Consider the following 12,197-nt stretch of genomic DNA (forward strand, 5'->3'; position numbering starts at 1 on the left):
GTACACGATTCACAGTAAACCCCATTCCAGACTCCACCATACCATGTTGCTACTTATGTGTCTACCAGATGGTGCTCCTTTGGGGCCAGAACTGAGGCAAGTCACCCTGAATCTTTAATACTTTCAGTGTCTGGCACCAAGTAGGTGCTCAATAAATGTCAGTCTCCTCCTTCCCATCTGCGCACCCTCGGGACCTCTGACCTTTCCAAGATCAGCTTCCAGTGGAGAATGGTGGTTGGTTGAGGTCTGACAATTCACCAGTCACTATAAACACAACAGTCGTTATGCCAAGAGCATGGTTGAAGGACTCTATGAGGCTTTCAATCCTCACATACCTCATGAAATATTGTTACTCTCGAGTTCTGCTCTGTCCTCTCAGCTCTGGCTACCCACTAGGTCAGGGACAGAGAGGACAAAGCAGGTCTGGGTGCAGGCCCTGAGCTGTGAGGTTCAGTCTTATCTCCACTACTCCTGGCAGGACCACACTTTCGCTCTCTGACCCCCCGTTTCCTAATCTGTGAAACAGGAATGACATTACCAATTTCATAGTCTGGACACAAATACCATGGGAAAAATCAAGACTGCCACATTGCAGTGAAAACTGTGGCTGCCTACCATATACAGTCATGGGTAAGGAAAGCTTTTCTGGACCAAAGAGAAAAACAGTGAAGTTATTAATGTAAAAGCTGTAGCCTGGCAGAGAGCTCAAGATGGAAACAGGAGATAATGTTTTCTCAAAAAAACCCATTAGTGTATATGCTTGCTTTCATTTTCTTAGTGTCTAGAGCTCAAGAAAAAATAAATAAATAAATCAAGAAAATGCCTGCTCTTATAAAAATCTGCAAAAGATCAATAGGCAATTTGAAAAAGAATAAGAATAGCTAATAATATGAAAATTTTCATTCACACTGCTATCTAAGAAACTACTAGAATGTGATAACATTGGTGTAATCATCTTTATGTTCTCAAAACAACACACAAAAAAGGTGGGTTGGGGAGAAAGGGAGTTGGGTGTGTTTATTTGCTTAGAGAAAACACTGGAAGGACACAACCCAGAAAGTTTACAATGGCAATCTCTGGGAAGGGTAGGAGATTTTTTTTTTTTTTCTTTTTTGGTATTTTTCCTTTTTCTTTTTTTCTTTCTTTCTTTCTTTCTTTCTTTTTTTTTTTTTGAGATAGAGTCTCGCTCTATCGTCCATGCTAGAGTGCAGTCATGTGATCTCGGCTCTCCACAACCTCCGCCTTCCGGGTTCAAGCATTTCTCCTGCCTCAGCCTCCCGAGTAGCTGGAATTACAGGCGCGTGCCACCACTCCCGGCTAATTTTTGTATTTTGAGTAGAGACGGGGTTTGCCCATGTTGGCCAGGTTGGTCTTGAACTCCTGACCTCGTGATCCACCCGCCTCGGCCTCCCAAAGTGTTGGGATTACAGGCGTGAGCCACTGCGCCCGACTTCCTTTTGGTATTTTTCATATTAAATATCACTTTTGCAGTCAAGGAAAGTTCCGCGTTGCAATGAATCCAGCACTGGTCTGGTTAGCGCGGGAGCTGTTGCCGGGTCCTTGCAGGGGCACGCCGGACCGCTAGGTGGCGAGAACAAAGGCGAAGCGCAGCCGCACCTGGGAGTGTGCGTCGGGGCGGGGCATGGGCAGCGTCCAGGGGCGGGGCCTGGGCTGTCCGGCCCACTCCCCTGGGAGCGCTAGCGGTGGGCCCGGGCGGCCATGTCCCGCCCTCGCGTGCGCCTGGTGGTCACCGCGGACGACTTTGGTTACTGCCCGCGACGCGATGAGGGCATCGTGGAGGCCTTTCTGGCCGGGGCCGTGACCAGCGTGTCCCTGCTGGTCAACGGTGCGGCCACGGAGAGCGCGGCGGAGCTGGCCCGCAGGTGAGGGGAGGGCCCTAGCAGGGCGGCGATCGGCTTGGGGCGCGCTGCTCCGCGGCCGCCAGTGCTCCAGCTCGCGCTCCGCCCTCAGGCACAGCATCCCCACGGGCCTCCACGCCAACCTGTCCGAGGGCCGCCCAGTGGGTCCGGCCCGCCGTGGCGCCTCGTCGCTGCTCGGCCCCGAAGGCTTCTTCCTTGGCAAGATGGGATTCCGGGAGGCGGTGGCGGCCGGAGACGTGGATTTGCCTCAGGTGCGGAGCCGCAGCTGCAGGAGGATGCTCGCGAGGACCCCCAGAGCTCCGCCCGGAGGGTACTGTGAGGTCATTAGGAGATGGCGGTGGATGACTTCTTCATTTAAACACTGGAGCGGTCACACGGCAGCACGAGGAGGGTGTCCTCGGCAGCTACTCCCGGTTGCTCAAGGTGTCTCTCGCTCGCCCTCTAGGTGCGGGAGGAGCTCGAGGCCCAACTAAGCTGCTTCCGGGAGCTGATGGGCAGGGCCCCCACGCACGTGGATGGCCACCAGCACGTGCACGTGCTCCCAGGTGCGTGGTTGGTGATCCCAGTTTGGAGGGCGTTTACTCCCAGGTGGGGCTGGGGAAGTAGGGGTAGTTCGATGCCCCCAGGTGAAGGGACGTGCTCCTCCTAGACCCGCTCCGCCCGCAGGCGTGTGCCAGGTGTTCGCCGAGGCGCTGCAGGCCTATGGGGTGCGCTTTACGCGACTGCCGCTGGAGCGCGGTGTGGGTGGCTGCACTTGGCTGGAGGCCCCCGCGCGCGCCTTCGCCTGCGCCGTGGAGCGCGACGCCCGGGCCGCCGTGGGCCCCTTCTCCCGCCACGGCCTCCGGTGAGGCTTCCCGCCCTGTCTCCTACCATAGCTGCCTCAGTCCCTCCGCACTGACTATTCACCTGGCTAGCTGTGTCCGTTTCTCAGCCCGGAAGCGAGTCTGGCGTCGATCGCTGCCGCCACCCCAGTTCCCCCCTCCCGCCCCCCGTCCCTACCCTATCCTACCCTACCCTAGCCTAGCCCTGGTCATGGCCTGGCCTGGCCCCGCGGCTGATGCCCCGCCCACTACAGGTGGACAGACGCCTTCGTGGGTCTGAGCACTTGCGGCCGGCACATGTCCGCTCACCGCGTGTCCGGGGCCCTGGCGCGGGTCCTGGAAGGTACCCTAGCGGGCCACACGCTGACAGCCGAGCTGATGGCGCACCCCGGCTATCCCAGTGTGCCTCCCACCGGCGGCTGCGGTGAAGGCCCCGACGCTTTCTCTTGCTCTTGGGAGCGGCTGCATGAGCTGCGCGTCCTCACCGCGCCCACGCTGCGGACCCGGCTTGCCCAGGATGGCGTGCAGCTTTGCGCCCTCGACGACCTGGACTCCAAGAGGCCAGGGGAGGAGGTCCCCCGTGAGGCCACTCTGGAACCCTTCCTGGAACCCTCCCTACTCTGACCCGCTACCGACAACCAAGCACTAATCCCTTTACTACCAAGCAAGGGGAGCCAGGATTTAGTCCTGGCCCAGCCCAGAACCGGTCCCTGGAGCAGGGTCTGTTGACTTCCCTGGGTAGGACACTGCCACGTCTGGGCCCAGGTCCTCATGGCTCCAAATGGTATCTAGAGTTTGAGCAGCCTTCTTGGCTGCAGGCGGGTCCATCCTGTGGCAGCGGGCTAGGGCCCGCAGAGCATTTGGTGCCCCTCCATGCTGCAGTGCAAACACCTTCACTACTGGGGCAGTGGGGAGAGATGGCTATATTAATAAAATAACGTGTGTCTTTCAAACTTGGGTGGTTTATTAGCTCTGCCCAGGAGACAGAAACAAGCAGGGACAAAGAGCAGCTCCCTCTTGGCTCAAACCACTCCAGGAAATGGCCCATTCTCCATTCTGGTTTTGTTCATTTGTTCATGCTGCGGTTTTCTTTATTCCTTTTTAGGGGGTGGGAGTGGGAGAAGACTGTCCTCACCAGGCTGCTTTTGAAGAGGCATAATACTATAATCTCAGTACTGATTTTTAGAAGTCACCTGTAGGCCGAGTGCGGTGGCTCACACCTGTAATCCCAGCACGTTGGGAGGCCGAGGCGGGTGGATCACCTGAGGTCAGGAGTTTGAGACCAGTCTGACCAACATGGAGAAACCCCATCTCTACTAAAAATACAAAATTAGCTGGGCGTTGGTGGTGCATGCCTATAATCCCAGCTACTCAGGAGGCTGAGGCAGGAGAATCGCTTGAACCCGGGAGGCGGAGGTTATGGTGAGCCGAGATTGCGCCATTGCACTCCAGCTTGGGCAACAGGAGTGAAATTCCGTCTCGGAAAAAAAAGAAAAAGAAGTCATCTGTTTAGATGTAAGCCATTCTAGGGGATAGGCGTGAGGAGACCCTGCAACCCCGTGGGAATACATTTAAATTTTTCTAGGAGGAGCAGTCTTGCCAGGAAATGGGATACCAAGGTTCCTAACTTGACCTGGCAATGTAGGGATGCCCTGTGGACTGGGGCCCCATGTGGCTTGGGCGAAAGCTCCTGAGGTGCAGGAGCAGATGGGGAAGGCAGTGGGAGTCCTCTGGAGCACAGAGTCCTTCTGCCCCACTCCGGAGGATGGAAAGGCAGATGGAATACCATGTGGTTCTTATCTCATTTCATGAAATAGCATCTATGAGGCAGGCACTGATCTCCCCATTTTACAGGGGTAGAGGCAGGAGTGGCAGAACAGGGCTTTGAAACTACTCATTCATTTATTTAATGTGCACCAGGCCCTAGCCTGGGCCAAACATGGAATCAGTGGCCAAGAGAGCTCTCACCCAGCCTAGGCAGCTTAGAGGGTCGTGTGGCTTTCTGAAGGGTGAGTGTGGGGTGTCTCTCCGCCTTCCTGCTTCTACCCACCCATGCCCCATCCCCTTGACTGCAGCTTCAGTCCCTTTTTCTGGCTCCACACTCGTCTTCCATCTTGACCTTCACTAGACTTGGACTCTCCCATCCACAGCCCTTTTCCTGCTTTCTTGCACCCATGCTTGTGAGCTGGAATCACTGTACGGTGGCTCCTCCTGCTGCCTAGCCTCCATCTCCTCGCCTCAGCCTACTGAGATCTGGCCACACTCCTGGCTGGGGCTGGGAGAGGGGTGGCCTGAAGTTAGCCGGGGGCACAGACGCAGCTCCCTTGAGGGGCTTCTGTTATGGAAGTGTTCTGAGAGGAGCAGGCAGCTGGTTGTGCAGCTCTAGGCTCAGGAGAGAGGTGTGGGTGGGCAGGAGAGATCTGGGCGTCTGCACAGATGCTAGATGAGTGGCTACTGTCACCCACGGAGGGAAGGAGGGATGAGCAAAGAGCCGACGGCAGCGCTGGGGACCATGAACTTTTTTTTTAAAGACAGGATCTCATCCTGTCACCCAGGCTGGAGTACAGTAGCACAATCACTGCAGTCCTCGACCTCCCCAGGCTCAGTTGATCATCCCACCTTGGCCTCCCGAGGAGCTGGGAACACAGGCATGTCTGGTTCATTTTTTATTTTTTGTAGATGGGGTTTTGGCATGTTGCCCATGCTGGTCTCAAACTCCTGGGATCAAGAGATCTGGTCACCTTGGCCTTTCCTTCAGTGTTGGAATTACAGGCGTCAGCCACAGCGCCCTGCTGACCATGAGCATTTGAGTGAAGTGAAGCCAGGCACAGTGGCTCACACCTATCATCCCAGCGCTTTGGGAGCCTGAAGTGGGAGGATTACTTGAGCTCTGGAGTTCGAGACCAGCTTGGACAACACAGTAAGACCTCATTTCTGTTATTTTAAAAAGAAAAAATAATGGCTGGGCATAGTGGCTCACGCCTGTAATCCCAGCACTTTGGGAGGCTGAGTCGGGAAGGCTTGAGGCTAGCAGATCGAGACCAGACTAACTAACATGCCAAAACCCTGTCTCTATAAAAAATACAAAAATTAGCCGGGTGTAGTGACACGAGCCTGTAGTTCCATCTACTCAGGAGGCAGAGATAGGAGGATCTATTGAGCCTGGGAGGTAGAGGCTGCAGGGAGCAGTGATCATGCCACTGCACTCTAGCCTGGGCGACAGAGTGAGCTCGGCTCAAAAAAAAAGAGTGAAGTGAGGGGCCACAGACTCACAGGATAATCAGGCCCACCTGATTATAATGAGGCCCTCCTCACGAGGAGGTGAAAGTGGTAAGGACCTGTTAGGGTGGTGACTTGTGGCCCACGGAGGTTGTGGGGGCAGCAACAGGGGTATGTCTTAGCCAAGTGGTTCACTGTTACCCACCCACTCAGCATTCGTGTCTGGAGGGTCCACACTGTGCCAGGCCAGGGCTGGAGCTGAAACGGCCTGGTCTGCAAGGAGCTCCCAGTCTGGTACACACAAGGACAGTCCATCCAGTGACACAGGAAGATGTAGGAGAAACCCGCGGCAACGTGTGCAGCCACAGGGCGGTTTCCGAACCTGGCCAGCACAGGGTAGGGAATGCTCTCTGCAAGTGACTTCCTTCCAAGGGCCTCAGTTACGGCCTCTGCACGGTGGTCCTTTCCACTCTGATCCTCTGAGGCCTCCAGGGTTCCCTAGGAACCGTCAGTGAACAAGAACACATTCCAATAATCTGGGAAATGGCCACTTACCAGGCATGGCCTGGGCCAAGCACTGCACTGCACTGGGAGCAATGGTACCCTCAGCTCCCCTCTGTTCCAGGTTGGTGCCCTTCCCCCACGCCATACCCAGGAAGCAGGGAGAGGAGGAAGAGGTGGGCAGGACAGGGTGGGAAATGCAGAGAGCAGCTCTGGCTTTTTTTTTTTTTTTTTTGAGACGGAGTCTTGCTCTGTGCCCCAGGCTGGAGTGCAGTGGCGCGATCTCGGCTCACTGCAAGCTCTGCCTCCCCGGGTTCACGCCATTCTCCTGCCTCAGCCTCCCGAGTAGCTGGGACTACAGGCGCCCGCCACCTCGCCCAGCTAATTTTCTTGTATTTTTAGTAGAGACGGGGTTTCACCGTGTTAGCCAGGATGGTCTCAATCTCCTGACCTCGTGATCCGCCCGTCTCGGCCTCCCAAAGTGCTGGGATTACAGGCTTGAGCCACCGCGCCCGGCCAGCTCTGGCTTTCTTTTAGGGCTGGGTTAGATGGCACCAAATGAAAGGAGCAGCAGCAAGGGGCAGCAGGTGACAGAAGTCAGGCTGCGGCAGGTACAGGAGTGATGAAATGGATGCTTATTTCAAGCTGAACAATTAATAGTGAACAAGGCCAAAACTGGTGGCCGGTGGCTGCAGGAAAGAGGAAGTTGACAGAGGGGCTTAAAGGTCTCTGGCTTTGGGGAGGGGGGTAACTGGCTGTTTCTGGGCTCAGAGGGACCCTGTGGGAGGAAACATGCCAAGTGGTGGAATGCAACAGGCTCTGCAGTCAGAATGTGAACAAAAACAGGCCAGGGGTCTTGGTTGTCTTTAAAAGCAGGGATAAGGATGCCACAGGGCTCTCCTGAGGCTCAGAGGGTAAAGTGCTAGGTATGTTAAAGGCTAGTAAAATGACACCGCAGGAAGCTTCCTTCCCCAAGACCTGCAGATCCAGCTGACAGTGCAGGCCTGGTCTCAGCAGGTGTCAAATTCCAGGCAGGGAAGGCCTGGCCAAAAAAGTCCTGGGCCTGGCTGAGCCCTTGCTGAGTCAGCACCACTGCTGTAGCGCCTGGCAGCGGGCTGCACTGGGGGACTCAAATAGTGTTTCTGTCTGGCACCATTCATGGACATGGTCCAGCTCCACCCTCAGGCACAGCCTTATTAATTCTGTGACCTCTTGGGACCCCAGGTTTGCCTCTTCAAAACACGGATCGTAACACTCCCAGGGGGCTCCAGGATGACTCCCACATGTAAGTGATGCACCCACACGTTATTCCCTGTCCCCTCACAAGACATCCAAGAGCGCCCTCTGCAGGCCCCGACTGTCTGGAGTCTCTGGCTTTCTCGTTGATTATACCTCATCTCCTTCCCTCTAGGGAGGCAGGAACACCTCTATGTACCTCTTTTGGAGAGGCTGGGAATGGGGAGAGAGATCAGAAGCCCCAGGACCTGGGCCCCAGCCAGCCCTCCCATCTCCAAGAGCACAGGCCCCTGGCACTGCCCGCTCCCAGGAAGGAAGAAACCCACACGACTAACCAGTGTCTGAGAGCATTTTTATTAAGGGCAGCAGAACGGGATCGCAGCATCTTAGAAAGCCTATTCTCTGCCGTGGTGGGGAGTGGGGAGCAGAGGGAAGGACCCGGCACACTTCAAGAAACCAGGCGGGTGTGAATTCCTGAGTGAGCTAGGGGCAGCAGTGGGTGGCTGCTCCACAGCTCGCCCCTCCTCCAGAGGACCCAGCTTTTTGGTTTTGGAGCAGCCAAAGCTGTTCACCAGCTTGCTCAGAGCCTACCCTGAGGGCATGGCTGGCAGGAGCAAGTCGCCCAGGCCCGAAGGAGAGACACCCACTGGCTCGAAAGCCAGGCCTCTGCTGACGGGGCCAACCCTGGGGTGCCAGTGCCAGGGCTGAGAGTCCCTGAGGGGCTGCTGGCACACAGGTATCCTCCCGTGGTGAGCAGAGCGCAGTGAGGGGGTGACAGGCAGGCAGAGCTACGTTGGCAGAAATATGAAGCAATGGGACAGTTTCCAAGAATGGCAACATTTCTGGATCCAGAGAAGCAACAAGAACAAATGGTGGCTTGTTTGGATAGTTTCTGACAGAATTTGGCATTTTATTACAAATTGGAGTGTGAGTGAAATAAAATCCATCATCATTTTTCTGCTAATGAAGACACATATACGGAAACGCCAGCCCGGTGCCCTTGCCATTCTGGGCACACGAGTCTCCAGAAACCTGCCCTTGGCGTACCTAGGACAAAAGAAGCTGAGTTCATGTACACACCACAGGGGCCACGCGCCTGAATGATGTTAGGCTACCTAACCTGCCCATCACTCCCCACTTCTGCACAGATCAGACCGGAAAGATCTAGAATTAAAATTAAAACAAAAAGCAAAGTTTAAGTCATCTTCTCCACAGGATCTAGTCCCCCCCCAAAAGCCAAGAAGGGAAGCCACCAGTGGCAGAAGCGGGGTTGGTGACACACGGCATTTGGATCGTCGGCTTCCTTGGGGTGTCAGAGTGACACAGATTCTCTACTAGTTTGGGGACAATCCCATTTGCCTTGAAAAGACATTAATATTCAAATCTTTACAAGTTTATCTGATGATAAATTCTAAGGTCAATTTTTATTTCTACAAAAAAAGGCAGTCAAAACAATATAAAACACATTGAAAGGATATTACTGAGTGAGCTTCAAGTGGAGCTTGACTCTGCAAAGGCTGTGAGTCCAAAGGGAGAGGAAGTCCGTCTTGTTCCCGGGCTGGGCCAGCTGCTCTGGAGGAAGGGGTCAGCAGGGGCCCAGGAGACCCCAGACTGGTGCTTTAAATAGCCGAGTCCTGCTAATTCCAATCCTACAAAGGGTCAAAGTGTGCCGAGGGAGGGCTGTGGCGGGGCCGCTGCACAGAGGAAGTGGAGAGCAAGCTCCGTGGCACATTCAGATGAAACTCGGTGACAGATGAGCTGGGAATTTCAAACGGACATTCTGGCTGTAGCTTTGCCTGCAAGGACCAGCAGATCTTCTACAATGGCTGCAGGAAGAAGTGCCAACCTGGGACATCAGGAGCCTTTCTGGCGAGATTCATCACACACAGTGTGCACAGCATCCTCCTGACTAGCAGGCCCCCCATTTCGGGGCCACCACAGACCTGTGATTATAGGGTTTGTCTGTGCAGGCCAGGCCAGAGGTCAGTTACACACACTGACATCAGAGCTTGCCCAATTAACTCATTTTACTGTGGTAACATCAGCTGAAGATTCACACAAGAACTGAGGAGAAGGACTGGAGGAGGGGTGTGGCTGTTTGTTTTTAAAATTTTTAAAAGGATGTTATAAACTGGAGTCAGGAGAATTTAAACCAACTCCCACACTGGGCAACAGTCCCACACGTGCTAAGAAAAGCCACCAGGACCGCCAGGGCAGTCTCTTCTCTTTTGTGGAGGCGGGCCCCGGGTCTGGGGAAGTAAGTGAAAAATAAACTCAGTGCCAGAAAGTGGGAGTGGCAAGGGTAGGGAAGAAAGGGAACCACAACCTTTTTTTTCCTTTTTTTAAAACATTATGGGCTAAATGCAACTTGAAGATTTTGGATAAAATTGGACAAGAAAAGAAACACCATTCTTTTGGAATAGATTGAAGCAGTGATTTTTAAAACAAAGAGAGCAGAACTAGAACATCTTAAATTTTTAATCCTTTCTTTACAGGTTACCTAGACCACTTTTGATTAAGAAAACTGTAGAAAGTTAGTAACTGCCACAAGCGAACGCCAGGCGGTGGCACGTGTCAATTTCCACAGAGTCCTGCTTTGCGGGGTGTCTGAATGCACTGCACGGGGCCTCTGCTCACACTTGCTGGAACCAATCGTGGCAGATTTTAGTCCACAGGTCGCTTTTCCCCATATTTCTTTGTAAACTCTTCAGCATTCTTACAGAATTTTTTACGGTCCTTAGAGTATTCTTCAGCTAGGTCAGCCCGAAGCGGGTGCTCGGGCTGGGGGTCATTCACCAGTGCTATGAGGGACTGGATTACTGCCAAGAGAAGGACAAGGCATGGGGGGTTAACACAGTCTCAGAAATGGCACAGGCAAGAGGCAGCTAATCCCGGGAACAAAACTCTGGCTTTACCACTGGTTTATATCTAATGTGCTTTTAAGCCAAAGCAGCCTATCTATCCAAAATTCTGACCCCCAGAAAACTCATCTTTCCTCTGTGATTAGGAGACATTGATGGACAACAAATAGCTAACACTACAGTGGATAATTGTTCACAGTGATGTGCTTCCGCCTCCAGGAAACCTTCCTGACCTGACACCTGGGGAAGTCTTAGCCCTCAGTCACTCCCAGCCCTTTTTTCTTGGAAGGGGGTTGGGGAGGAGGGACAGGGTCTCACTCTGTCACCCAGGCTGGAATGCAGTGGCACCATCTTGGCCCACTGCAGCGTCAACCTCCTGGGTTGACCTCAAGCAATCTTCCAGCCTCAGTCCCCCGAGTAGCTGGGGGACCACCATGCCTGGCTAATCCAGTCCTCTTGTGTGCTCTGGAGATAGGAGGCCTAGCATTGAACTGCTCACTCTCTCACACACACACACACACACACACACACAGGGTCACTTTCTTCGGGGCAGGACTGGGTAGAACTTCCCTGCATCAGCCCAGCACCCAGCACCATGCTCGGCTCAGGGAAGTTTTGGTTAAGGTGACTGAGTGGGCACTAGAAAGAAGGGTATGTGGCAGCACTGCACTTATCAATGTGCAACGACCCAACTCTGGAAGACCCTTAGGAGTTTCTGCACCCTCCAGAAAGGATCACTGGGGCCAGCCAATGGGAAGCTGACAACCGCCATCGCATCACACTGTCAAGACCACAGGCAGATGTCACACTGATGGCTCTGATGGGTGCGACAGTACTCCCCCTAGGTGCCATAGCCCAGACGTGCTCCAGGGTGGAAGGATAGTGGGGAATCAGAAGCAGCTGCTACCCACACCTCCTCACATACTTTGCCACAGCTGACCCCAACCCTGTCAGGATCAGCACCCTCAGAATGTTCCTTCCCATTGTAAAATGGTGCCCCTCTTCTCCGAACTGCTGATGCCACAATTCCTTTATTGAGGGCTCGTATCGTTCACTCAGCATTACAAGAAATGGACTAAAATGCTGATGCTAGCCAGGCAGATCACCTGAGGTTAGGAGTTCAAGACCAGCCTGGCCAACATGGTGAAACTCCGTCTCTACTAAAAATACAAAAAATTAGCCAGGCACAGTGGCCCATGTCTATAGTCCCTGATACTCGGGAGGCTGAGGCAGGAGAATCGTCTGAACCCAGGAGATGGCGGTTGCAGTGAGCCGAGATCGTGCCACTGCACTCTAGCTTGCGTGACAGAGCAAGACTCTGTCTCAAAAATAAATACATAATAAATAAATAAAACAAAATGCTGATGCTGGCTGAGTCATATGCAAAGGCACAATCATTCAACAGCACATAGTGAGGGCCACAGCACAAAGTACTCCTGGCCTGGTATCCAAAGCCCACCTGCCTAACCTCTGCTTCTTACCATGCCTGGTGAGAAGGGAAAAGAGAGAGCTCCTGTGACCACAGCAGGTAGAGATGAAGCAGTGGGGCAGAGGCGAGGAGGGCATGGCGCATGCAAGGCTGACAGGTTCCACATTTGTTGGGGCTAGGGGATGGCTGGGCAAGGAGGGTGGACTGTCAACAGCAAGCAGGGGCAAGGGGCCTGGAAAGCTCTCTGCAG

At 54.0% G+C, this 12,197-nt stretch overlaps 2 protein-coding genes across 13 annotated transcripts in view; one reads left to right on the forward strand and one right to left on the reverse strand.

Annotated features, from left to right (window-relative positions):
* Positions 1-1,682: 1,682 nt before the first annotated feature.
* YDJC (YdjC chitooligosaccharide deacetylase homolog) lies at positions 1,683-10,478 on the forward strand. Of its 10 annotated transcripts, none has more exons than XM_074004291.1 (5): positions 1,683-1,883; positions 1,972-2,200; positions 2,326-2,425; positions 2,530-2,724; positions 2,956-3,659. In XM_074004291.1, the coding sequence occupies exons 1-5, from the start codon at positions 1,720-1,722 to the stop codon at positions 2,979-2,981; spliced, it is 714 nt and encodes a 237-aa protein (XP_073860392.1). In that variant the 5' UTR covers positions 1,683-1,719; the 3' UTR covers positions 2,982-3,659. The 10 variants fall into 10 exon arrangements, 9 of the variants coding, with proteins under 9 accessions (XP_073860392.1, XP_005567931.1, XP_073860396.1 ...); XM_005567874.5 differs by having other exon boundaries at positions 2,547-2,724; XM_074004295.1 differs by having other exon boundaries at positions 1,972-2,190; positions 2,547-2,724.
* The window catches only part of UBE2L3 (ubiquitin conjugating enzyme E2 L3), a 51,658-nt gene continuing 47,453 nt past the window's right edge, over positions 7,993-12,197 (reverse strand). For all 3 annotated transcript variants that reach the window (XM_045363923.3, XM_045363921.3, XM_074004298.1), the window contains one exon: positions 7,993-10,476. In XM_045363923.3, coding sequence (XP_045219858.1) covers positions 10,322-10,476 — 155 coding nt within the window. In that variant the 3' untranslated portion in view covers positions 7,993-10,321. The remainder of the gene's footprint in view (positions 10,477-12,197) is intronic.

Source organism: Macaca fascicularis, chromosome 10 (genome assembly GCF_037993035.2).
Source record: "Macaca fascicularis isolate 582-1 chromosome 10, T2T-MFA8v1.1".
Taxonomy (NCBI): domain Eukaryota; kingdom Metazoa; phylum Chordata; class Mammalia; order Primates; family Cercopithecidae; genus Macaca; species Macaca fascicularis.

Bases quoted from the DNA above. Each gene is read 5' to 3' on its own strand.
- YDJC (XM_005567874.5), top strand. From the start codon at position 1,720: ATGTCCCGCCCTCGCGTGCGCCTGGTGGTCACCGCGGACGACTTTGGT. The intron at 2,426-2,546 runs GTGCGTGGTTGG...CTCCGCCCGCAG, and splicing joins GCACGTGCACGTGCTCCCAG to GCGTGTGCCAGGTGTTCGCC. The intron at 2,725-2,955 runs GTGAGGCTTCCC...CGCCCACTACAG, and splicing joins TTCTCCCGCCACGGCCTCCG to GTGGACAGACGCCTTCGTGG.